Below are 26,038 nucleotides of genomic sequence, written 5' to 3' on the forward strand. Positions count from 1 at the left end.
CCATGGCTAGCAGTCACTGGGGACACCCCCACAGGATTTATTTTCAGCCTGCGCTGCGGGGGCTGCCCACCGGCACCAGCTCCATACCAGCCGGGACGGGGTCCGCCACCCTTGCCACTTCCTCCAGCTCTGCCCAAGCAGGGCAGGATCCGACCCTCGCCTCCCCATCCCCAATTTCCCCAGCAGCCTGGTGGAAGCGTGAGGGGCGCGGGTCGGCCGAGGGCTGATGGCGTACGGGCACCGGGGTACCCCGATGGGGGGCCGGGAGCAGCGGGCAGCCCCCTGAGCCCCCCGGGGGGGGGGGACACGGGGGACGTGGCTGTGGCACAGGCGACCCCCGATGAGGGGGCTCGCAGGGGGCTCGCAGGGGGCGTGCATGGGGGTCGCAAGGGGCGCGCATGGGGCGCGCAGAGGGCGCACAGGGGGCGCGCATGGGGTGCGCAGAGGGCGCACAGGGGGCTCGAAGGGGGGGCGCAGGGGGCTCGCAAGGGGCGTGCAGGGACAGGGGCAGGAGCAGGGGCTGCCCACGCCCCACGGCCACGCGTGGGGGCGGTACCGAGCCGGGCCCGCCCCGGGTGGGCCGGGGGCGGTTTAAAAGCGGCGGCGGCGGCGCGCGGCGGGGACGGCGGCGGCGGCGCGGGCGGAGCGCGGCCGGTGGCGGAGCGGGGCGGCAGGGAGGAGGAGGTGGAGGCGGCGGTGGAGGAGGAGGTGGAGGAGGATGCTGAAGAGCTGCGGCAGGAAGCTGCTGCTGTCCCTCGTGGGCTCCATGTTCACCTGCCTCCTGGTGCTCATGGTGGAGCCTCCGGGGAGGCCGGGGCTGGCGAGGGGAGAGGCCGGCGGGGCGCAGCGGGCGCTGCAGAGCCTGGGGGCGGCGGGGCAGGCGGCGCAGGGCTCCGGCGGCCTCCGCAGCTTCGGCGATTATTTCGGGAGGCTGAGCCGAGCCCGCCGGGAGGTGCCCGCCGCCCCCCCGAGCCCCCCCCGGCCGCCCGCCGAGGACATTTCGCCCCGCGACGTCTTCATCGCCGTCAAGACCACCAAAAAGTTCCACAAGGCGCGCCTGGAGCTGCTGCTCGACACCTGGATCTCCCGCAATCGCGACATGGTAAGGTCGCGACCGGCGGGGCAGGGCTGGGGACAAGGCGGGTGTCACCTCCTCCGCCCGCCCGCCCGGTGGCACCGAGCGCCGGGGGTGTTTTGGGGGAGATTCGGGTGGTTTTGGGGAGGGTGAGTGATGGGTGTGGGAGTGATGGAGAGGGCTCGGCCACCCCTGCCCCGGGCTCCCCGTGAAGTGTGGTGCACAAAAACTCAGCCCTCGGCTCTGCCCGGCTGCCTCGAAGGGTTTCCAGTGGGGAAACTGAGGCACGGTGCTGGGTACAGCCCCGGCGCCCTCCTAGGTTGCCCTGGGGGGTCCCGGGGGTGCAGGCACTGGGCTGCCCAGGGGACACAGGCCTCAGAGAGCCGTGCCCAGGCTCCCGGTCCCCTCGGCAGGATCTGGGCAGCACTGGGGGCTCCCACTGGTCTGCTCCGGCTCGCCTGTGCTGGGGCAGTTGCAGCCGGTGCCAGCCCTGAGCTTGGTGACACCCCGTCCTGGCAGCCCTGCTGTGTCCTTCAAGCTCAGAAAGAGATTAAAAAAAAAAAGGGGGGGGGCTTTCTTAGGAAATGTGCCGTGCCATCTGCTCTTAAGGCACTCTTTCTAGCCTTAGTCAGCTTCCCGAGTAAGTTACGCCTCGTCCTAACCCTCCCGTCCTACTGTCTTCACGTGTTTCCTCCTGGCCTGGAATTGTTCCTCGGTGGTTTTCGGAAGCCTGGAGTGGCTGGGAGGGAAGAAGGGGGCTCGACCTGCCCGTGCCTCCTTCCTTCGCTCAGTTCCCTTGGACCTTGTGGGCACACTCGGTTCCTGCACGTTACTCCAAGCGCGCTGACTTTTCTTTTTCGTTTTTACTATTTTTTTCTTCTGTGGATCTTGTCCCTCTTTTTGCTCAGGTCGCCGGGACTTGGCAGTGGCTCTGCCGTCTCTCCCTGGTACGGTTATTTAATGGAAGCCTCTTTTATGCTCCGCTGTCACTGTGAGGGGGTGGAGAGCGGTGGTGGTGGGGGAAACGCTCTTTGAGCACCTACAGATGATCCTGGGAATGGCTGCTCTTCCCCCCTCCCCTCCCTCCTGCGAGCCCCGGCTTTCTTCTGTTTTTTTTTTGTTTTGTTTTGCTTCGTTTGTCCGTTTGGATTCCCAGAGACCCGAGCCTCGGCTCTCACGCTGTCCCCCTGGGCAAGCTAACAAAGCCCCTTTTCTCCCGGCGCAGAGAAAAGGCTTCGCAGCCTCTTGTGTGGCACTTTCCATGGGAACGGGGGAGCCGGAGCCGGCCGTGTCCAGGTCAGGTTGCCTAGAGATGAGGGCCATGAAGCCAGGGGGGCCGCAGCCCGGCGAGGTGCCCGACTGACAAGCCAAGCCGCTGAGTGACGGCCCTTGTGCAGCACTTGAGGACAAGGAGCTGCGGAGCGAGCTGGAGGCGGCGCAAACTCCCGCGGGGACGGAGGGGACGAGCCCGTGCGCTGCTGCCGTCGGCTCCAGCCTTCCCCCACTGACCCTGCCTCTGCTTTGGGGAAACTTTAGGGCACCCTGGGCTGCTTCGTGCTTGGGGCCAAGCTGTCTGGTGGTGGTTTTTTGGTGTTGGTGCCGTGTGGCTCCTCTCCATCCCTGCCCCGTCCTACGCGGTTCGTGCATCACCTCCCCGCTGGTGCCCTGGGTTGCGGTGGGGCTGCCTGCGCCCCAACGGCTCTCTTGGTCTGAGTCAGGCCCATCTCATCCCGGCCCTCTCACTTTCAGCACAGGGGTGTGTGGGGGAAGCCCCTGCCCGAGGGCTGAGAATCCCCTTGCCTGGCGCAGTGCCTCCTTCCCCCCTTTCCTCCTCCCAAAGTCTCTCTCGTGGCTCTCGGTTAGCCAGGCTCCATGGAGGGGTGATGCGAGCTCTGGCAAGAAGGGGTTAAATCTGGCAGGTAGCTCCAGCCTGCACCCTGGCAGATAGGGGGAATAGCTATTGTGTTCTTCCTCCCCACTCTTTGTTCTGCCTACAATAGCCCCTGCTTCCTGTGGTCTGTCCCTTCCACCCCGCTGCAATGGGCTCATGCACCGGGCACCCCCTTCTCCTTCCTGCTTTTCTCTCTGCACAGAGGGCAGATCTCGGCTGCCTTCAGAGCCTGCTCCCTGCCTTGAACCAGCAAGGCCAGACAGGCGGCACTGGGGAAGAGTTGTGGGGTTTTCCCCTCCTCGCTTTGGGGAGCTTTTCCAGCTGTCTCGGCATTTGTATCCTTAGGCCGTTGGAGTGCAGCCTGGGGGAAACTTTACACTTGAAAGAATAGAGGGGGGAGGAGGAAAGTGGCCATTATGCACGAGTCCTGGATGCCAAGCTAGTCCAAACCACCCAAACCCACGGGTTTCCTGCTCAGTCGGGTGCTTTGCAGTGGCAGAATTGCACGAGAAACGTCCAGGTCCCTGGGGCACCGAGGGCAGCGGGTGCTCGGCGCATGCTGCGGTGCCTGCAGGCTGTGCTGGGCTGTGCTGGGCTGTCATCCCGCCTGCGTGGGAGCTGCTCATTTTCCCCCCCCCCTCCACTTGGCATGATAATTGCAGGCTTTGAAAAATTCCTGCTCCAGGCGCCTGCATTTGCCTTCCGGAGAGCACGCTCCTCCGCTGGCCTGGCGGCTCCCAAAATTTCTTTAGCACCTTGGCCAGAGTTCGTGTCCTCGGGGGGGGGGGAAATGGGCACGCGTCCTGCTTGGGTGCCCCCTGGGGAGCTGGGGTGGGGGAGGCTGTTTGTGCCTCCTGTCCCTTGGGTCCCTTCCATCCCTTGGCCGTGCCCTGGGGTGTGCTGAGCACTGCTCAACTTGGCTCACGTGTGAGCATCCCTCCCTGGGCAGCCTGGGAGGCAGGGTGGTTGTGGGGGGGGTGAGCAGGGACAGGGCGCTGTCAGGGCCGTTAATTGCCTGCCTGTTAATTGCCTGCCCCTAACGATGCTGCCGGCCTCGGCACAGGCAAGCGGCGTGCGTGGAGCGCCGGGCGGGAGGGCGGGGGACCCCGGCTGCACAATGAGCTCATTGTTTGCACGGAGGTTATTAAAAAATTATAGCATTTAAAATTACAGTGGAGGATTCTTCCTCTTGCTGCAAGGAGCCAGGGGGAGGAAAGGCCCTCGGCTTCTCGCCAGAGCCTTGTGAGCCCCTTCCCTGGCTCTGCGGGGCTGTGCCAGCCCGGACCCCATCCCGGGGAAAGCCATGGGGACAGGGACACGGCCGCTGTGCTGCTCCCTGCCTGCCGAGGCGAGGTGGGGACTTTCCCTCCCAACCACCGCGGGCTGGAGCGGGGCTGTTTGCAGCAAACATCTGCTGGAGGGGACAGAAAGCTGGGCAGAGACCTGCTCTGGCAGCGCCCACACCTCCCCGAGGGGCTGCTCCTCCAACGCACCCCATCCCGGCGGGGGCTTCAAACCCAGCACCCCTTCACCGCCTCGCCCCAGGGCCCTCGTGCTGAGCGAGCGGCTGCTTCCCTCTTTTTCTTCGGGTGAAAGGGGCTGCCAGCCCCCCCGGGTGCTGCGGGGGGGGTGCTGGGGTGCTCCATCCCCTTCCAGCATGGGGAAGTGAGATGTGATGGGGAAGGCGCTGGATTTGTGAGCTGTGGGGTTGCGGGGCTCTCCTGGCCGAGGTTCCCGTTTTTGGCAGGGGAAGGGGGGGGCAGGTGTGATGTCTGCTGGGTGTGCGTCAGCCCTGGCAGCCCCCCTGGACCGCTTTGAAACGTGGCATAAGAGGAAGAAGGCAGGCTGCCCCCACGTCTGGCCCGGCCCACGGGATGCTTTGCACAGCACCAAGCTCAGAGCAACCCACGAGCTCGCTCAGAGGAGGGGAAATGAGTCACTGCGAAAGGAGAAATGGAGGGGAGGGTGAAAAAAAAATAATAAAGAAACGGCCCTCCCCAGGGGACCAGAGGCGGCTGGGGGGCTCCCATCCCCGCGCAGGCAGAATGGGGGCTGCCACCATCCCCTGGCCATGGGGACCCCGGGGTGCCTCTGTGCTGCCTGGCCACATTGTGCGGGGCTGCGTTCAGGGGGGGCAGCTATTGTTCGGCGGGGATTTGGCATCCTGTGTTTCTTGAAGTTGCACTTTGGAGAACAATGAGGCTTCCTGCGCCTCCCGGGGCAGGGGTCTGGGCAGGCAGGGCGGCCGCCAGCGTGCCGGGAGCGGGCCCTTCCTCTCCTCTGCCCTGCAGGGAAATTAACTGTGTGGGGTGGCAGGAGGTCTCGGACCCCATCGGTGACATAGCTGGCGATGGGGGAGATGGGGAGGGGTAAGCGCAAGGGCTGGGGGCCCTCTGTGTGGGAGATGGGCTGGTGATGCCGCTGTTGGGGCTGGCTGTAGGGGACAGCTTGTGGCTGCGGTGTCCCATCCTGCTGCAAATGGGTCCCCGCGTCAAGGCTGTGGCTGCTGCGGGCTGTGCTGGGTGAGGGTGCGAGGGGATGTGACAGCACGAAGCCTGCTTGGGGTGCTGCCCCTCACAGCCAGCCCTTGGAGCTGCAGCTCTGGCCGTGTTTTGCCTGGTCACAGCTGAGCAGGGACCAGCAAAGCCACCGGCGGGGTCCTGCCTGTGTCCTTTTCCCCATCCCTGGGCTATACTTGCAGAGCCCAGCCCCATCCCTGGCTGTAGGATGGTTGGTCCCAGGGGAAGGCTGAGCCACGGCTTTCCCCCATCCCCTGGACACGGTGCCTTCTTGCCCCTCTCCTTTCCTGGCTCCTTTCCTCCCCAGTTCCCTGACACCTCCAAGTGCCTGATCCTGCCCGGGGCCAGAGGGCTGTGCACGAAGGGCACGGCTCCTGTAGAAGAAAGGCAGATAAATAAATTTTTAAAATATATATATTTTGGTTTTGATTTGAAATACCTGGCTGGGCTCTGGCAGCGGGAGGTGGGGAACCTGCAGGGTGACGTGCAGGGCTGGGTGCCCCTCTGCTTGGTCCATGGTGTCCCCAAGGTGCCACCTGCTCCCACCTGCCCTGGGAAAACTGCGGGGGTGTGCCCAGGGAGAGGTGGGGGGAAGATGGCTCGGTAGGATGAGGGCTTTCGGTGGGGGCCGGCAATAAACAATTGTCCCGTGGCCTATTTATAGCGGCTGGGCCGGAGGATGGGCTGTGGGGTTATTTTTGGAGCGGCTGAAGGCACAGTTGCTGGACGGCGCTTCTGATCTAATCAAGCAAACATTTTCAAACGTTTTCTGTCTCGCCTGAGCAGAGGCACGGCTGGAGGTGGATGGGGACGTAGCAGGCCCCACGCGCCTTGGGGTGGGTGAGGCAGTGCTTGTGGTGTGATCATCTCCACCATCCCTGGGCAGCTCCTCCTGACAATCCTGGGGTGCCAAGGACGCCCTCGGCCCTGCAGCTGATGGACCGAGGTCCCCATCCCACAGCCGTCCCCTCCTCATCAGCAGGTCCCACATCTTCTAACCCTTACCGACCCATTTAGGGGCTGACCCTTGTCCACCCCAAAACCAGGCACGCACAGCAGGCGCTTGGCCGTGCATTTGTGAGAACTGCCTTTCCACCTTCTCCACCACACTTTTTTTTTTCTTTTCCCCTTTCCAAGCCCGAAAGGTCACTTGTAGCCCTGTCCCCAGGAACGCACCCTCCTGTTCATCCCTCCAGCAAGTCTCTGCTCTCCCCGCCGCCCTCGCTGCTCGCCCGGGCCCTGAGCAAAGCCGGCGCCGGGTTAACCAGCGCAGCTGTATGCTAATGACTGCTGCTGCCCGCTTAACTCTCCTCCACTGAGTAAAGTCAGCCCTGCGCACCCGCTATTGTCGTGGCCCCGATCCCTCCTCAAACAAACCACAAAACCCCAGCGCGCTGCTGGGGCCGGCTGCCCGCGGGGTGGCACCGAATTTCCAGCTCGCCTGTAATTCTTCAGCCCCAGCGCTCGGGCCCCGTGCCCCCCCCCCGCCGCCTCCTGCCTCCCCCCCCCCCAGCCCTTTTGTCTTTCCTCCTTTGCCCTTTTGTGCACGTCTGGTTTTTAATAGCGCTTGGCAGCTGGTTGTGGTTTCTCTCCCCCAGCTTTGTTTGCTGCGCGCTGATTGATCGCGGTGCCTTTCCCACCCCCTATTCTCTGCTCCTGCTTCTCGCCCTTCCCCAAATCCAGGCCGAACAGCGGCCCCCGGCCCCCCCCTTCCCCGGGCGACATATGCCAGGAATTAGCTGTGTAAATAGAGGAGTGCAGCCGGGCGGGCAGCTCAGGTGGCGGGGGACGGTCCCCTCCTTGGAGCTGGCCGGAGGCACCCGTGGGTGCCGGCTCCTCCACCCCAGGGGTGTTGTGCAAGCGGCCGGGGACCGCAGCGTGCTGTTGACACAGGTGGGGACACGGTTGGCACCTGGTGCCGTGGGCAAACACACCTGCCTGGGGAGGGCCCAGGGATGCTTTGGCATCCCTGCTGCACGTGCTGGTCCCTCCAGCTGGAGTCTGAAGTCCCTGCTTGGAAGGAGGGAGCTCCGGAGCTGCACCCGCTCCCCGCTCCTCTCCGTGTGTCCACCTCGTGCCGGGTCAGCCCTTGCCTCTCCCGAAATCCTATATGGGTGCCAGCGGGCTGCTCCACGCCGCTGCTGCCCCCGTGGGAAGGGCAAGAGGATGGGGATGCTCCAGGCTCTAGGAAGGAGCTGTGTAAATAGAGGCCCCTCAATCCAAGGGCAAGAATGTTATAGGGCTGCTCAGCACCCTGGTGCTGCTTTGGGTTTTAGCCAGGAGGGAGAAGTCACCGACGGTGCCCCATGGGGGCTGATCCCTCGCTCTGCCCTGGGTTGCTGGGACGTGTCCAGAGCCATGTGGCCTCGGCCCCACGGTCCTCAAAGGTGTCTCATCTTCTCTTTCAGACCTTCATCTTCACAGACGGGGAGGATGAAGAGCTGAAGAAGCAAGCACGTGAGTTTGTGGCCCTTGGCCCTTTGTGTGTGTGTGACCTGGCTGAGTGTGGCGGGTGCCTGGGGCTGTGCTGGGGTGTTCCCCCAACCAGGGAGCATGGCTGTTGTGTTGCGTGCCCTGGGGAACGCCAAAAAACAGTCAAAAAATGATCAAAAAACAGTCAAAAACATTGGAGTTTAGACCCCGGGGTTTCGTGGGGACGTTTATCTGGCAGCCGCTGCCCGGGGTCGGGGTCAGCTCAGCCTATTCTCCCCATGCAAATGACTCCTTTTCAGGCCGGGAAGCGATTCCCTTTGAGCTGGGCAAGCAAATAACAGGTGGCCGCTGTGGGAAAAGGCAGTGGGAACAGAGCAAGGGCTTTGGCTGTCGCATCCTGGGTGGAGAAGCCAGCCCCATTCCCTCCTGCCCCTTCCATCCATCCTCCTTGCTCCCAGGGTGCTAGGGGCACAGGCGGGGTGATGTCGGGTGGCATTACATGTAGGGTGGGAGCCCTGGGATACTGGGATACAACCCCATTTCATCTCACGTGCACCTAAGAGCCAAAGTTTGCTTTTTGCCCAAAACAATATGGCACAGGCACCACCGAGCATGAAGCCCGTGGGGTTTCGTCCCCCCATCATACCTGGGGTGAAGCGTCCTCGTCTGGGGGGAGCGTGATGCCCCAGCACCGGCGTTTTAACCCCAATTCTTCCCTCAGGAAACGTCATCAACACCAACTGCTCGGCCGCCCACAGCCGCCAGGCCCTGTCCTGCAAGATGGCCGTGGAGTACGACAAGTTCATCGAGTCCGGGAGAAAGTAAGCGGTGCTTGGGGACGGGGTTTGCCTTTCGGGGCTGTAATTCACCACAGGGCCTGGGCGGCCCTGGTAAGGCGGGGAGCTGCCCCGGCCCAGCGTGACGCGGTTGCTGCCGCCGCTGCAGGTGGTTCTGCCACGTGGACGACGACAACTACGTGAACGTGCGGACGCTGGTGAAGCTGCTCTCCAGCTACCCCCACACGCAGGACATCTACATCGGGAAGCCCAGCCTGGACCGGCCCATCCAGGCCACGGAGAGGATCAGCGAGAACAAGATGGTGAGGGGGGGACATGACGGGGGGACCGCCGTGGCAGCAGCGCCCCGCGGGAAGCTCCTGTGGTGCTGGAGGGGGGGGAGGTTGGGGCTGGTTTAATGCGGGCCGGGGTCTGGGCCAGCCCGAGGAGGTCTCACTGCCTTTGCTTCCCCTCTCTCGCAGCACCCTGTGCATTTCTGGTTTGCCACGGGAGGAGCAGGGTTTTGCATCAGCCGGGGGCTGGCGCTGAAGATGAGCCCGTGGGCCAGGTAAGAGCGCTGGCGTTGCTCCCCCAGCGGGACCCGTCACGGTCCCAGCGGGGCACGGAAGAGTTGACAGCACCTTTGGGGATGTTTGAACATGTCCCACCACCTGGCTCGCTTTGCCTTGATGGGGGCTTCTGCAGGGGCTTGGAAACGAGCTAGAAAGGACCTCAATACCCCTAATTGTCTTTTAATTAGAGCCGGGCCGGGTGCCCAGCAGCCAAGTGCAGGCCCCGCGGGGTGCCCACATCCCCCTGGGCCTCGCTCCGCTGCAGCTCCTCTTTGTCTCCCCACAGCGGGGGCCACTTCATGAGCACGGCGGAGAAGATCCGCCTGCCCGACGACTGCACCATCGGCTACATCATCGAGTCCGTGCTGGGCGTCAAGCTCATCCGGAGCAACCTCTTCCACTCGCATCTGGAGAACCTCCACCAGGTGCCCAAGACGGAGATCCACAAACAGGTAACCCTGCCCCGAGGGCCCTGGGCTGGATGGAGGGGTTGGGATGGTTGGTACCTTCGTATGGTTTTATCCTTTGTGGTGTAGGCACGCAATGGGATTTTGGGAGCCTGGGAGCAGGGTCTGCAGGGTTGGGCCCTGGAGCTAAAGGCTGAAATCCCCAAATGAAGTGCCCTACAATGAGATTTTCAGCTGAGGCTCGTTGGTGGGATCCCTTTGCAGTGCAAGGAGGGGTCACCTTTACCTTGAGCCACCTAAAAATTGGGCATCTCAGCCGAGACATGATAGATGCGCAAGCCCCATCAGCCTGTCCCAGGAGGCTGTGAGAAGCAGGGTGAATTTTGCAGCCCCCCGATCGATCCTCGTGGCCACGTCGGCTGCTTGACCCTCCTGTGCTTTCTCCCCTAGGTGACACTAAGCTACGGCATGTTCGAAAACAAACGCAACTCCATCCACATGAAGGGAGCCTTCTCCGTCGAGGAGGACCCATCCAGGTGAGATGGGGGGGTCCCATCCCGCACCCCGCCGGCAGGGACCCCCCTCAGGGCCGTGCCACCACGTGGCCACCACCACCTTGTGCTCAGCACCGCTCTTCTCCTCCGCAGGTTCCGCTCCGTGCACTGCCTGCTGTACCCCGACACGCCGTGGTGCCCCGCCAACGTGGTGTACTAGGGAGATGCGTGTCCCCTCCCAACCTCGTCCCGAGTCTCCCCGGTATCCGACGGGCGTGCGGGACCTCGCGTGTGTGCGTGCGGCCGTGTCGGCCCTCCGGCCGGCCGTCGTTGCTGTGGTATTGCACAGTGTGTGTGTACTGAAGGCTGCTGTGCGGCCCCTTGTCCCCTGCCCTGCCTGCCCGGCCGCGCGCCCCCGCTGCCCGCTCCGGGACGGCGGGCACGGACGGGTCCTGAGCACTTAACCCCGGGGCACGGGGGGGCTGCCTCGCCTGGGTCGAGCCCCCCGCCCGCCAGCCAGCCCCGCGCCATGCGTGGGGAGCGGCAGCCGGTGCTGCGCAGCTCTGCCTCACCCTGGCTTGCTTTTCTTTCTTTCCTTCCAGATGTTAAGGTGGTTTTTTTTTTTGGTGTGTGCCTCCCCACCCTCAGCTCTAACCCCTCCTTGCTCCCGCAGACCCCTAACCTGTCCCCATCCTTTCTCCCAGCCCCCAAAATCTCAGCATTGAGGCTCTGGCTCCTCACAGGCAAAGTCTTTATTTTTTTAACCTGGCCACGGCAAATGCTGGGACACACTGCAGTGCTGCAAAACTGCTGGGTGCTCATCAGCTACCACAGAGGGAGACCGTGGGGCAGACGGGTGGCTTGGCAAGCCCAGCACCACCAGCATTCGCTCCATTCCCCAGAGCTCCCTACATCCGCTGAAATGTTTTCAGCGGCGTAAATCTATGCACTATTTATAGAGACTAATTTAAAGGCTTTCTATAAATACGGGGGGCGGGAGGAGGGCTTTTCCAGAGCTGTGTTTGCACAGCGCTGAGGTGTCTCCCTCCGGTGCCACCTCCCTGCCCGACAGCGGGGTGGCTGCGGGTGCAGGCAGGCTGAGCACGGGCACCCTGCGCCTTTGCAAAGTAGCACTTCAGGGTCTGTCCTTGAGGGCCATGTGGGTGTCCCCCCACCACGCATCCTCCAGTGGGTGCTGCCGGGGCGGCTGCAGTGCCCGAGAGGTGCTTGGCTGGATGGGCACCCACCACAGGCCGGCAGCGTTTCCCAGCCCACCCATTGCTCTCTGCCTGTGGCTGGTGGGCAACGGGCACCCCAAAAGAGCAGATGTCCCCCCACGCCATCGCAGGCTCTTCCCCTGGCTCTGCTCCTGCTCCTACATGGGGTGCATCCTGCAGCAAGGCCAGCACTGGGGGACCAAAGGGCGGTGTCCCACTCCTCCAGGCACACCAGGAGCAAAAATGGTTTGGGAAACGCTGCCAGAGCAAAATTTGCCGTGAGCCAGGGATGGATTTAGCCCAGCGCTGGGCAGTGCGGGCAGGGACAGGGGTCCTGCATCCCCCCGCGGCCACTGCCAGCCCGCACTCCCCGGGGAGAAGCGGGCAGAGCTGGAGCCGAATGTTTCCAACCTGAAGCTGAGTGAAGATAGCCCATAATGGGTGCGTTGTAAATATGTTATTGTGCCAGTATTTTTTTACTGTGCCTTTTTTATATATAAAAAAAAAAAAGACAAAAAAAAACCAAAATCAGCAACATTAAGAATTATGTAGATTTTAAAATGCTTTTTATACGTTTTCTGTGGATCAGAAAAAAAAAAACCAACCTTCTGATAATCTGTTTAAGAAAGAAAAAAAAAAAATTGCGATGTCTTGTAACTATCACTTACCTTAATTTATATGTTCCAGTATCTGGAACGTCACTCTGTGCTTTTTGTAACTAGGATGTGTTTAAAAGCAATAGGTGTGGGTTGGGGAACCAGCATGGACAGCGTGTTCTCAGGGACTTGAACCCGATCGCTGCCACGGGGCCCCCGTGGGAGCCGTCACCAATAAAGCAGCTTTTTGCTGACCACAGTCACCTGGTCCTGGGCTCCGGTGTCTCTTTACGGATGGGCTGCGCTTGTTTCTGTCCCTAACGAAGCTCTCGGGGATGCACGGAGAGGCTTTGCCCCTGTATCCCCCTCTGTTCTCACGGGTACCGGCCCCTTTGCATCCCACGGAGGGGGGGGGATCATCTCCTCCTTCCCTTCCCCAAAAGGCTCCATCAGGGCTTAGCACCTCGGGAATGGGTTTTCCCAGGCTCTGGGGTGGGAGCGGAGCTGGGGGCGAGGTGAGAGCCGGTTGTTAGCAGGGGGGTGTTAACAGCCGGCCGGCAGGCGTGTGCGTGGGAAGGCCGGGGGCTGCGGGGGGCCCGAGCCCCTTCCCTCCGACACCAGGAACCACCGACACCCAGCCTGCGTGTGCTGTGGCACCAGCGGCAGGTCTGCCCCCCTGCTTCCTAAACCCAGCGCTGTTTGTGCAACCAGAGCAGCTTTCATCTGCCACAGTCATCTCCTTCCCCAGCCCCCCCCCGCCTTCCTCTTTACCCAGCATCTTTTATTACCTTTTTTTTTTTTTTTTTTTCAAGGCACACACTTACTTTACAGTTTCGCTTGAATTTCTCGGTTATCATGGGTTGGCCTTGCTAAAAATACATCCTAGCAGGAAGTCAGCATGTGCTAAAGCAACAACCCCCTCCCCCTGACACACACACACACACACACACACCCTTCAGGCAGCCCCAAAATGAACCAAAAGCCCCCCCCCCCCAGCAGCCCCCTCTGGGGCTGCTGCATGCAGAAGGGAACCGAGCATCGCCCTAAACTGGCACCCCCCCAAAAAAGGGAGAGACCAAAAATGCCCTGGACAAAGAGGGGGTGGTGGAAAGCGAGCCCTGCGAAACCGCCTGGCCCTGGCCGTGCAGAGGGTGCAGGGTTTGGCACCTCTCGGTCCCCTGTCCCCGCTTCACCCCCCTGCACCCCTCCCGGCACGGGGTCACAGAAGGGAAACTGCGTCAGGCGCAGGAAGCCGTGCCACCCGCCGCTCGCCCGCGCGTTTTCCTATTGCTCATGGGGCCGCGGGCACTTCCCGGCAGCGCGGGGTCGGGCTGGAGGAGCCCCAGGCGCCCTCACCCCTTCCGCAGCCTTGCCCTCCCTGGGTCATCCAAGCAGAGTGGGTGCCAAGGGCACGTTTCTGGCAAAACCAGCCCAAATCCTGTGTTCACCATCATCATCGTCATCATCCTCCTAGGGGGGAGGCCAAGGGGAGTTGGAGGCTGCAGCCTGGTGCTGGGATGGGGCTGTAGGGAGTGGGGACCCCCCTTGGCAGGGGGGAAGGCTGGGTGCTGCACTGTGTCTGGAGGGTGGGGGGGGGTGTTAAAACATAAAATAAAATAAAATAATAAAATGAAATAAAATAAAATATAAAATAAAATAAAATAAAATAAAATAAAATAAAATAAAATAAAATAAAATAAAATAAAATAAAATAAAATAAAATAAAATAAAATAAAATAATAAAAGCACCCCAGCAAGCCTTCGGGAGCAGCCGAGGCAGAACACAAGCCCGCCAGTTCATCCCACACCAGGCTCCCAGCCTCCTTACTCGCGGGCTGAAAAGTAAATAAATACAGGCATTAATAAACAAAAGGAAAACAAAAGCAAGCCCTGCTGCTCTCACATACTTGGCGGGCTCAACAGGCCAGCCCGCTTTCATCTGCGCCCCCGGCGCTGGTGTGGGACGTCCTGTTTACGATCGCTGCAGCTGGGGCTGCTCCCAATAACTCGCGGTACCTTTTGGAGCAAAACTGTTGGGACAGAGGGAGAGGACGAGCCTGGCTCGGTGGGGACATGTCACCATGTGGGGACCTCTCTGTGACACCGCCATGCCCCAGAGATGCTCCAGCACTGTGCCGAAGGCTTCCCCAGCCCCCCCAGGGAGGATTGCAGCATGGAGGGCGGAGAGTGAGGCTCTGCATTAGTCATTTTTGCTGCTCTCTCACCTCCCTTTTTTTTTTTTTAATAATAAAGCTTGCATTCGGGTCACTCAGTGTGCTGGATGCTGTGTGAGTTGCTGCTTTCCCAGCCGGCTCGCAGCGCGGGAGCGCCGTGGTGCAGAGGCTTTTCGCTGGGGACTCGTGTTTGCGCTGCGATGGGATGAGCACCAGTACTGGCAGCAGCCCCGGCGAGAAATATTTGTGAATCGGGATGGGAGGGGATGACGGGAGATGGAGAGCCTTGTGTGAATCCTCTCCAAGCTCCACTTCCAGCCTCTCTGGCCAGCAAATGGGGAACATTTGTGGGAAACGAGCGTAAAAGCGGCCAAATCACAGAACCCAAACAACGCACACGGCCATCTGGCTATCCAATCCACCTCGCTGTCATCTATTGACCTGTGTTTGGGAGCTGTGTGTCCCAGCACCAGGATGGCTGAGCCCATGGATGGGACAGGAGGATGTCCCGTAAAATCCCTCGCTGGCATCTGCAGTCGGTGGGACGGGCTGGAAAGCCGAGGGCAGCCAGCCCCCAAAGCAGCTCCCGGCCATCTCCCACCTGCCCCTAAAGCTTGCTCACCTTCCTACTGCATCCATCCCTTGAAGTTGAATTGCTGAGCCTTCCACAGTGTGTTTTTCTCCTCCTGCCTTCTAAGACCAGCCGTGTCCCTGTCCAAACCAAGTCCCCTCCTGCCCCCCGCCCCCGGGGCTCCCAGATCCTTGCTGCTTCTGGTTCCCCAGCCGCGCAGCGGGGCTGCCTCTGCTCCTTTGGCTGCTTGGCAAGGAGGCGGCGAGCGGGAGACGAAGCGAGCATCTTAAACACAGCTGGAAGCACTTCCCACGGTGCTGCCAGCCAAAGCTGTGGGACTGCTATACGGCCCTGCTGCTGACCCCTCCGGCCTCGTCCTCAGTGGATGTGTCCCCCCTCCATCCTCCCCACACTGCGATGGCTTCACTGGGGGGACCGTGCTGGGTTTGTGCTTGTCCCCAGTGGGTGCAGGGGACTAAAACCACCGTGACACTTCAGATGATCCTTGGCCACATCCTAGGGACTGCCCTGCACTTTTCTCGAGAGCCAAGACATAAAGGACATGAACATGGGTGCGCCATGGCCAACACGGGCACTAACTCTCCCCAGTCCCCTCCGTGGTCGGCACGGTCGTATCCTGCAGGGTCCTGAGCACACATCGGCGCAGGGAGCCCCCCCCTCCCAGCAGGCTCTGGGCATTTTGGGGCGCACAGAGTGATTTATAAGCCCCTTGGGGAGCAGGGGCTGGAGCAGCCCATCCCTGCAGCAGCCCCACGCAGCTGCGTTTGGAGCAGCTCATCTGCGTGCCTGGTGATTTATGGGGTAAGAGCATCCATCCCATCCCATCCCGTGGTGTTCAGCTGGTGGGAAGAGGAAGGGGGGGTGGGTGGGAGAAAAGCTTCTCATCACCAGCATCTGCAACACCTCCTAAAGCCCCTGCACGGACCCAGGAGGGATTAACAGCCTGTCCTGAGGGCTGAGCGGGGATTTTCACAGGGCTCGCTGTGAGAAACAGCCTGCCCCAAGCTGCTTTAAGGCAGGACCCTTCCCGACTGCAGCTCCAAGATAAACCATGGTGTGATTCTGCATACAGAAATAGAGACATGAGGCATGGACAAGAAAGTCCTTCTGCTCCTGCCACCACCCGTCCCCTCTCCCCATGCCGCATGCGATGGCACAGCAGCATGCCCGGCTGCTCTGTCGCAGTGGCTGGACCCGTGGCCCGAGGTGGCCGCATCCAGGCTCTCTTCCTCCCCTGCCCGGCCACCCCAGCAGGCAGGAGGCTGCCGGTAAATGTGCCGGGAGGTCACGGCCTCTGCTCCGCCGTGTGTGCCCCCATGGAGCTGCAGAGGAGCCCTGCAGAGCCCCGGGGCTGCTGCCTCCCCCCTCGCTCCTCCTGCGGCTGCCTCCGCTTCAAACCCGCCTGACTGCCAAGAACAGGACTTCAGCATCCCCATGCGGTCAGACAGATCTGTTTCTCCCCATTTAGGCTTTGCTCTCAGCTGTTCAGGCCCAGTGGGCTCCCAGCTCGGGTCCCTGCATCCTCTGTCCTGCAAGGGCAGGCTGCTGAGCTCCCGGGAGCATTCATGAAGGGGTGACGGGGTCATTCCTCAGGACCAGGGGTGCTTCAGAGAGGGTTGCAGAGGACAAGATGCAATTTTGGCTGCCCACTGGCTTTCCCTGGGCTGGGAAATGTGAGGAATCGCAGCTCTGGAGGGATGCAAGAGAAGGAGAGCCACGGACCCAGCTCTCAGGTGCGGTTAATGGAAGAAATTGGGCAAATCCAGCCTCGGTCTCGGCATGCACACCGCCACGGGCAGCAGGAGTCACCACCCAGCCGCTGACCGGGGACAGAGGTATGTAACAGGTCCCAGCGGGCACACCAGCAGCCACCAGCGTGCTGGCTTTCCAGCACAGAACAGCCGCCAAGCACCACCACCTCCTGGAGGCACCGCTCCTGTCGGCACAGCTCAGCACACGCCAGTAACACAGATATTTGAAAGCGTCTCCCCGGGGCACCCCTCCCTCCCTTATCTTAGAGGTCGGAGATCTAAGGGCCCACTACTGAAGGCTGATCTGAAGGCGAGGTTTATTCAAACACATATTTCACCCCGGCTCCTGGGGGAGAAGGGACCCGTGTAGGAGGCTGAGCGAAACCTGAGGCTGTGGGCACGGCCGGCTGGAAAGCACTGGGAAAGGTCACCGGGCCGGTGGCCTCGCATGTTCCCATCCCTGGTGGGAGTCTGTCAACCTGGTAAAATATTTACGTGCTGACTCTGGTGGGGGCTTTATTCTCCTTCACGCCATCGGCTTCCCTTGGCTGCTCCAAGCCCCCTGCGCCTCAGAGTGGGTTTAATCAGCTCAGGGCAGGGGGCGAAGGTGGAACGTACAGGTCCCTCCGTTAGGGGGAAAAACAAGGTGGGAGGCTGGTCTGTCAATTATTTGTGAGGGGAGGAAAACTGGTTTCTGTTGAGATTCACACGAGGGTGAAAGGGGCAGCAAAAAAACCATCAGTGTTTCTGCACCTTACTGATGGGTTTGTGACCACGGGAGTGGGTTTCAGTCTAAATACACACGGTGCTTAACCAAATACAGAATTAACAGAATGAAACCCGCGCTCACACCAGTCAGGCCCACCAAGGGAGTAGGACAGGTCCGCATAAAATCTGGGGGAGCGGAGCAGGGCAGAACGCCAGCAAAGAGAAGGGTGCCCAGGACCTGCAGCTTGGCCACAGGGCTGAGGGCAGCTGTCCCCTCTCAGCAGCCCTCAGACCAGCGGTGCCACATGGCGGTGACATCCAGGGGTGTTGGCCTGGTCCTGACAGCAGCACCAGGTAATCTGGGAGGGAGACGAGTCCCTTGGTTCGACTGACTCAGGCAGAAAACATCAAGAGAGACACTGCGGACGGGCGGAGGTTTTTAGTTCGACCTTCCCGAAGGCCCGCACGGACATTTTGCGGCCTTCCCAAGATCGATGCCCCTGCAGCAGGGCAGCTGCCACCATCCCTCCCCTGCATATCGCTGTCCGGCTTGGCCACGGCCGTACTCCTGCTCCTGAAAACGAAGCCCTGGTGCTGGTGTAACTGAAGCAGCACAGGGAGGGATCGCCGCAGCAGCCTGGTGGGTGCCACCATGCCGTGGTGCCTGCAGGTCCCTGATAGACACCCGGCTGCGTGCAGTGGTCAGCATCCTCCCCACACCAAAACTCATCCCCCCCAGGCACCCTGCTGCAGCCCGTGCAGGACAACGGGTGAAAACACCTCATTTCTGAAGCAGGATTAGTGCAACTTTCCCCCAGAAGGAACGCCTGCACAGCTCCTTTTTCTTCAGATGGCTGGTTTTGAAGCTGGCTGGTTCAACTGCAACAGTCCAGACTTCAAATTGAATCAGAAAGTCTGATTTCCAACAGCAACCAGATTAGGCCGAGAGCTGCGACCAGAGGAAGCAGCCCTGCCAATACACCTGCACAGACTTAATGTCACATAAACATTAGCAGGACTGACACTAACGCTTCGATTTCTGTAGTAAAGGACACTCACGCTCCCGTTCTTTCCGTTCCCTAACAGCTATGAGAATTCATGGCCCTATTCCCTCCTGTCCTTAGCCCACGGATGTACCACTATGTATGAGAGGTAATAAAAATTCAGGCAGGTTTACGAACTAGGGAAAGAATGTGAATCAATAAATAGGAACAGTGGTTTTATATTGTTTATTTTTAAAACATGAAACCCAAGCTGAATAGAAACCACAGAAATTACATTTAGTTCTTTTTTTTTTTTTTTTTAGTATTTGCAAACCAAAAAATTACAGTAAAAAATAGCTACATTACAATCAATAGAACTACAGAATTAAAAGTAAAGATACAAAAATGGGCTCAATCCTCTTTAACCCTCACAATTTAAAAACATTTTGGGTAAGTGCAGGAACTCTTCAAAGAAACTAGCAGGTTCAAAGTTTAAAAAAAAAATTATATATATTTATATATTATATATGTATATAAAGTGGTATGATATACAACCATTATGGTTAAGAAGAAAAAAACGAAACAGAGAAGTTACAAAAAGGCCAGGTACATGATCACCATTAGGTTTCTGTGCACAGTGTCCAAGAAAAAAAAAAAACAAAAAACTTCCCTCTGAATGATGTGAATGAAACTCATGGGGCCTCCCGTTAACAAGGGACCTGAGGCACACGACGTGGCAGCTGGGCACCCGGCCCCAGCGCAGAGGACGATGAAAGAAATGAAGCTTTTCTGGGAGCCCAGTGCCCTCCTGCACAGAGGCCACTGGAGAAGTCTTCGTGGGAGATTAGAGGAGGAAGAGGAAGGAAGGAGTTTGGAATTGCATAGTGAGGAGCAATGTGGTATCAAATACGCAGAGCACCTAGAGCTTCATGCTACAGTTATCCTCTTTAGGAAAGGAATATTTTGAACTTTCTGGTTGTACATCAATTTATGTTCCACTTTGTTCACGCACGCAGCCACAGGGGCTGGGTGAGCACCCGGCAGCTCGGGGCCACTGGTGACCCAACCCTTCTCTCTCCCAGCTGGGCAACACACTCACCATCATGGCTCGGCAGGAGATCCCACTGTTCCCCCCAAAAGCACGGACCGCTTGTTAGCCATCTAGGAACTGCTACCAAAGCATCCCACGCTTGTGCTGGGCCTCCTGGAAGGACTAGAGAAGCCATCCATCGCACGCACACAGATCACTTCTGGAAAACGAGCGTAGTTGGTGATGAAAGAAGCCACCTGGCCAAAGGTACGGATTAAGTCTGGTCGGGTCCCCTCTCTCAAGGCGTTAGATCTACTCCTTAGTATCTGCCTGGAGGGCTTCTCCCCTCCCACCCAGAGGTGTTCAGTGAGTTACTAACAGAGCTGTTTGCCAGGGGAAGACCCTGGCTTGGTCCCTATGTAGGAAGTACTTCAAAGACCCCTCTCTACCTAAGGAGAAACTCACCCACCTAATCTACACCTCAATCAGGTGAGGTGGCTCTAAGCAACAAGCCAAGACAGTGCTCTCTTCTTCAAAGGGCTCAGCACGCAATTTCAGCTGCTGCTGGAAGGTGGGACCAGAAGTTAACGTGGGTTTATCCACACGGGTATCTGTACCTTGCTCACACGGGTATCCATGCACTCCTGCCTGCTATCACCCCGCAGTACCAAGAGCTCTCACGAGCGATGGCTAAGCAGCCCCTCCAGAAGCTGTTTACTCTCAGAAAGGCCAAGCTTTTCATGTGAACACTACATATTTTTAGGGAACTGCTATGGAAATCCTGACTTGGGATCGCTGAAATCCCCATGTACTGTGTCCTCCTCAAAGCACTCAAATGAACATCCTTGCATCTTGGCTGAGATGACTGTACACGGAAAATTAACACCTATCAAATGGAGAAAACTTAAAAAGGACAGGAGGGGAAGGGAGCACTCCATCCTTCACATTTGGGTACATGGATGTACGCTAAAAATCTTAGCTTGAACCCTTTTATCAGCACATAAAATGAACTCAGTTTAATAGTACATACAGGATACAAACACTACAGTTATATTCCCAAGACAGCACAAGAAATTCACAGCCAAGTCTTGATTTGATTTCCTTTACAATTACAATGCAGTCTTGAACACTGGACGCAAGAGTCCAACATGCTATTTACATTTCACATTGTGGAGATGTTCGTGTGCTTGGAAGAGTTCTCAGTTCCAAAAGAAAAAGTCATTCACACATGATGATGCAGTGGAAATAAACCAAGCCAACCAGACAAGCCAATGACCACATTTGTGCTTCTGAAAAAGTAACATGAAGTGTCTTCACCGATGCAGTCACCTTCGACCGGACAAGCCGCCTTCCCTGTTGCAGTCAGTGAGGTGTCCAGAGGCCAATCTCAGCTCCCCTGACTCCTGGACCCTTTTGTTAGCGACCAGTAACATGATTCATGTCCTGATAAGGTCAGCTGGGACACGCCAAGCGATACAGCCTCGGCGCTTTGTCACATTAAGAACAAAGACACACAATGGAAGAGAGAGAGGTCTCCACAGCTTTCCCCCCTACAGCTCGAAGAGTTTGGACTCCCTCAACCATGAATGCCATCCAGAACAGATGAGTCTTCGCCAGATAGCACCTGCTGTTCACCCGAGAGGGAGGCACAGAGTCTGGGAGATCTTGGCTTTTCCAAAGTCCACTCCTCAGACAAAGTGTGACCATATGGATGAGACTGATTACGTCGCAGCCATAAGAATAGGCAAAGGCCATCTGTTCTTCAGCAGATCCACTCAGACCAGCCTGCAGAAATGCCACACTGTCGCTCAAGGTTCCAGTAAAAAAAAAAAAAAGGAAAAATAAAAAGTACTAACAACAATAATAAAACAAAACCAAAACGTTTGTCTGTGTTTCCTATCCAGCGCTCTGCACAGCATGCAGCGGGGCAGCAGAGTTCCAGGATGCTTTACAAAAGTGCAATATCCATGTCAAGTAAAGGAAGTGCTGGCTGGACAAAAGTACACAGCTCACACTGCAGTCATGTTATGCTGGCCTCCAGAGAGCAAAACGTCATCTCCATAACATTCTTTCCAGTTATATTTTGAAGTCACAGAGCACATATCTCCACATCTGTGCCTTGCTGCAAGCCCCAAACGTTGTCAGAAGCTGTTCTGGGTGTTACGAGTGACTACGCCAAGCCTTGGAAGGAAGCAGGACAAGGTGCCTGCTGCATTAGGTGCTGCAAACAGGAGGCATAGGCTCCCCATGCCCCTCCTGGCACAGGCAACGCCACTGTGGCAATTTGGATCCAACCCCTCCCAAAATGCAATCACATCCATATTCAGGATGCTTTCTGTATACAGCAATGCCAGTATACAGAAGCACCTGTCCTCACAGGGTTCCCCACACCCTCCAGCCTTCAAAATGCTTGCCTTCAATGAGCAGGATCAGGCCACAGATTTTAGGGCAACCCCCCTACAAATGACAGCCGAAGCAGCAATCTGGGCACATCCTTGCAGGGACAGATGACAGTAGAACGATTTGTTCTTAGTAAGCATTATATGGCTCTTGCTTCTTTCTTCAAAGCGAGGGGAAGGTTCAGTCCCCCCTGGATAGCAGTTGCATACTTTGGGCCCTGCAAGCTAACCATGCCACGTGCTTGCACGCCCGGGGTCTTCTGGTAGGCTTTAAGACAAGGCGGAAAACCTGGTGCTCATGAGCCACAGAAATCCCTCCATACAAGCTGCGGCTATGTTTCCCTGCCCTTGTAATTTGATAACACCGAGGTATGTTTCAGTGTGAAGCCCCTCAAATGCGTCTGAAAGGCCTACTCAGTCCTGAGCAAGAAAATCCTGCTTCCACAGATTTACGGTGAAGTGTGAAGTTTTCTCCCAAACCTTCTCTTCCTGGCTGCGCGGTGCCTTGTCTTCCCTTTCTCCCTCACTCCTTTGAATGGTACAAGCTGGCCTACAGCTTTTTGTTCTGTTAGTGGTTTATCTTCTTAAGAGGAGCTCAAAGCTTGCTTTCCACAGAGCTGGTACCCTTTGAGAGCAAACACCATCATTGCGAGGAGCAATCCTTACCTCACTGCAAGAAGGCAACTGACTTGAGTAAAGGCAGATTGGTAGATTTTGTGCCCCGTACAGCAAACGTGGGGTAAATGGACACCAAGCCTGAACGTCACCGACGTGAAGATTAACTGCCTCTGCCAATGGCTCAACTCCAGTTTGAGGGATATTTCCCACTTTATTTCTTCTGCCAGTTATTTAATATCATGCTCAGCAGCCACGCTGCTGCTCAGAGGTTAAAAAACAAAAACAAAAAACACCAACAGAAGGAACATCATAGTTTCCCTACTGAAAGGCCAGTACTCTACAGTACTACTAGCTGCCCAAGAGGCAGCCTGCTCTTCCAGTAGTAAGTGGTCAGTGTCCTTTGGAGCACTGCTCGTCAGTGGAAAGTACAGCACCAATGGAGGATGTTGCCCTTTGCAGGCACCCAGCTGCCCCTTTGCAAGCCTTGTTCTAGCTCATGCCTAGAAAAATGCCTACATGTGCCTGAATATGGTCAGATAGTGGTTAGCAATGTGCCTTGAAAAACAAAAACAAATAGAAAAAAATATGTTCTGACAGTCACAACATTCTCCAAATGCCCAAATGATGGCATTTGTGTTTCTGATTCCGGAGCACAGAAGATATACTGAGGATTTTGTGAGTTTGTTAGGACTGAGGCTCCATAAAACTTCCTTCAGTGCCAGTTCAGCAACCCTGTGCTGTAAACTGTGATTAAAAAAGAAAATGAATAAAAAAAGAAAAATAAAGTCCACCAGAGTTCACAGGTCACTCCTGCAGGGAGTTTGCATTTGCTATAAATCCATTGGTGCTTGCAGTCCCTCTTGCTTTTGCAAGCTGACTGTCCCATAAGACCTAATATCAGAGAGCTGAAACTCTTCAGTGCAAAAAAAAAAAAAAAAAAAAAAAAAAAACAACCAAAAAAACCAACCTAAAAAAACCAACCATAAAGTCTTACAAGTCTTTTCCTGGAAAAGTTTGGCACCAAGTGGGTGGTGGCTGGCTCCTGTTTGTTCTGTGTGTTGGCCTCATAAAAGCAGCACCGAGAACGCCATCTGCAAGTACCTGGGCTTCCCTGGTGGAGCAGAGAGGTCAGGTTCAGAGCAATGGACCGGGTACTTAGGTGGTGCTGTGACCCCCTGCTCCTCCTGGAGAATTCACAGGCTAGATAGAGTGGGAAAGAAAACAGCACTTTCTTAATTGATTTTTTTTTTTCGTTACCATGCTAGTGGAGTGGTTTTCTCTAGAAAAGAGCCACAGGCTCACAGATTACAGTGGATATACAGTGACACCAAGAGGCAGGGGTTTCCCTCCTCCCTCACACAGGGCGCTGGACCAGAGGACTCCCCCCCAGATGCTGTATTGTGCATTGGCTCAGCTTCCCCTCGTTGGTCGCTAGTCACAGACACCAAAACTCTGCCTCTTCAGTGTTTGACAGACCAAGCAGCTCCACTGATCCCACTGCAGAAGTAAGAAGAGATCTACCACCATCTTTCACCGCATTCCTCTGAGGAACAGAAGGGGAAAAAATGGGGGCAGAATATATTCACCAACATTTTCTATCGGGCTACTCTGTTAAAGCTGGCCCCAGGCAGCTGGAATCCAGGACAGGATGGTAATCTCTTGGTTGCTTGCCTGTACGTGCTTGCTCTCTCTTGCACATCAGGTACAGCAAAGTGAAGGCTTAAATTCAAAAGGGGCTTCCACTCCAGTGGGCAGGTACCAGGTTGGAGGGGTGGTCTGGGCTGGAGAAACAGGAGCTGCACTGGATTTTGGGCAGAACAGCAGGATTGTTCTACGAGGACAGCACAGGGGCACAGCAGTTGGCACATTGTTTTGTCTGACTGCACATGTGGGTTTTCTTGTTGTTTTGTTTTTGTTTTTTGCCTTTTTTTTTTTTTTTTGCTTTAGCTTTTTCATTTTAATGCACGCTGCCAGCATCTGGACGAGGTTGGTTGGTGGCGAGGTATTTGGCTCTCATGCTGGAGGTGTACTGGAGGAAGACAAGAAAAAAAAAACAAAACACAAACAACAGAACAGAAAAGTCAGTCATAATGACTAATGTAAGCATGGAACGACAGACTACGACCGCCTCCCAGCATAAAATGGTCTGTATTTACTGCATATCAAGGAGCTGCTGGCTTGGTCTGACAAGGAAAATTTCACAAATCATTGAGTAGCCAAGTCTGAGTAACATACTGTCAAGCCTGTTGCAAGGTTGATGGCCAGGTCGGTGCAGATGGGCTAATGATTTAACCAAGCTCTCAATGGAGAAGGAAATCCAACAGTCATCGAGTCAAATTATGCCATATTTCACTTGGGAGAACAGAGGGAAATGGAAATGATGCAGATGTAAAAACCCACCACATACCTTCGTCCTCAATTAGTCACGTTGACAGAAACAGGAGGTTGAAAAGGAAACGGAAATAAAGTACATTGCATTTTACTGCAACGAGGGCATAAGAAGACTGCATGCATCGCAGATGGACAGTTCGAAAGAAAAGCGTGGAAGAATGAATCTTTGTGAACAATTTATGCCTGAGAGAGAAGAGACCCCGCCAGACCGGCAACAGGCTGCCATCCCACAAGATGATATTAGCTAACAGTTATCAGATGGTTAATCATCCACCAATGGCTTGGGATCCAGCCTGCGTACCACGCAGTGGTAGACAAGACTCCAGCCTGGGGGTGAGAAAAGAAATTCACAAAGATGAGAGGTGCCTTTGGTTTGGGGGTTGTTTTCTTCTTTTTTTATTCCAAGCAAGGTAATCCAAAACAGCTCCCAGAAACTACAAGGGGAACCTATGCCATTCAGTTTTGACTACTGAGCTGAAAAGCATGCAAATCACACACCGCAGTAAGAACAAAAGTCTTTGTCTTTTTATGCCAATGTGTTCCACGCCTTCATCATGGCTACTGCTTCTGGGACTCTGCTACCATGATACTAACAACCAAGCAATGACGACAGGTATTTTTTTCCTCTTTTTATACCAGTAAGAGCTTGAATAATTCTATAATATCCACATCTTACTTCCCAAGAGTGCTTTTCAGCATACTGACTTTTTATCACCTTTAAAATTGTACCACATGAAATAGCCAGTTAAGCTGGCAAAGAGACAACTGAAAGGCAGTTCCCCACCAGGAGGTAGGATTTATCTTGCACGCTGGGAAAGAACATTATGAGGCATCCTTAGGCTCTCAAAAGCTCAGATATTCAAAGGGGTTTTCAGAGAGTTAACGGTATTTTAATCAGTTTTCCTTCACAGACCAAACCGGGCTGAACCTCTGCACAATAGAAGAGAGAGACTGCTCCTTTAGCAGGGCTGACCCCATCAGCACAAGATGAAGACACCTGAGGCTTATTTGCACACTCAACTTTTAGTGTCTTCCATAATTGGAAAACTTTCGGCAGAAAATGGATCTTAATATAAAACTCTGGCCCAGAAATGGCATCTATATTTAGAAGACAAAGGGTACGTATGTTCTTTCTCTTTTTAAGATGTATTTTTTTTTGCCACTGAGAAAGAAAAAGTAGAAAATACCAAGCTGAGCCAGTTGAACTGTATATTCTATACAGTTTATGAAGTATGATTACTGTTTCAGAAATGAAGCTTAGGGCATTATTAAAACATATGGGACTAACCCAACAGGCTCAAAGAGGCTTAGAAGTCAAAGAGCTTTCTCACAGGATAAGTAGGACACATTTCAGATAGCATACTGCTGAAATTACCAGCCAAGCGTCATGCTAAAAAGAGGGTCTTAGAGGG

The 26,038-nt window shown here is 56.4% G+C and overlaps 2 protein-coding genes and 1 long non-coding RNA gene across 5 annotated transcripts in view; 2 read left to right on the forward strand and 1 right to left on the reverse strand.

Annotated features, from left to right (window-relative positions):
• Positions 1–604: 604 nt before the first annotated feature.
• Positions 605–12,241, forward strand: LFNG (LFNG O-fucosylpeptide 3-beta-N-acetylglucosaminyltransferase). The gene is made up of 8 exons (XM_080556427.1): positions 605–1,102; positions 7,894–7,942; positions 8,640–8,739; positions 8,864–9,017; positions 9,177–9,262; positions 9,553–9,718; positions 10,124–10,209; positions 10,321–12,241. The coding sequence occupies exons 1-8, from the start codon at positions 719–721 to the stop codon at positions 10,385–10,387; spliced, it is 1,092 nt and encodes a 363-aa protein (XP_080412553.1). The 5' UTR covers positions 605–718; the 3' UTR covers positions 10,388–12,241.
• Positions 1,109–4,401, forward strand: LOC308178203. The gene is made up of 2 exons (XR_013939636.1): positions 1,109–2,022; positions 2,301–4,401. It is a non-coding gene; the product is annotated as an uncharacterized lncRNA (long non-coding RNA).
• A 6,178-nt stretch (positions 12,242–18,419) lies between the features above and the next one.
• Positions 18,420–26,038, reverse strand: part of TTYH3 (tweety family member 3) — a 79,161-nt gene continuing 71,542 nt past the window's right edge. For all 3 annotated transcript variants that reach the window (XM_080556422.1, XM_080556421.1, XM_080556423.1), the window contains one exon: positions 18,420–24,264. In XM_080556422.1, coding sequence (XP_080412548.1) covers positions 24,193–24,264 — 72 coding nt within the window. In that variant the 3' untranslated portion in view covers positions 18,420–24,192. The remainder of the gene's footprint in view (positions 24,265–26,038) is intronic.

Source organism: Anser brachyrhynchus, assembly GCF_964034855.1.
Source record: "Anser brachyrhynchus genome assembly, chromosome: 15".
Lineage (NCBI taxonomy): Eukaryota > Metazoa > Chordata > Aves > Anseriformes > Anatidae > Anser > Anser brachyrhynchus.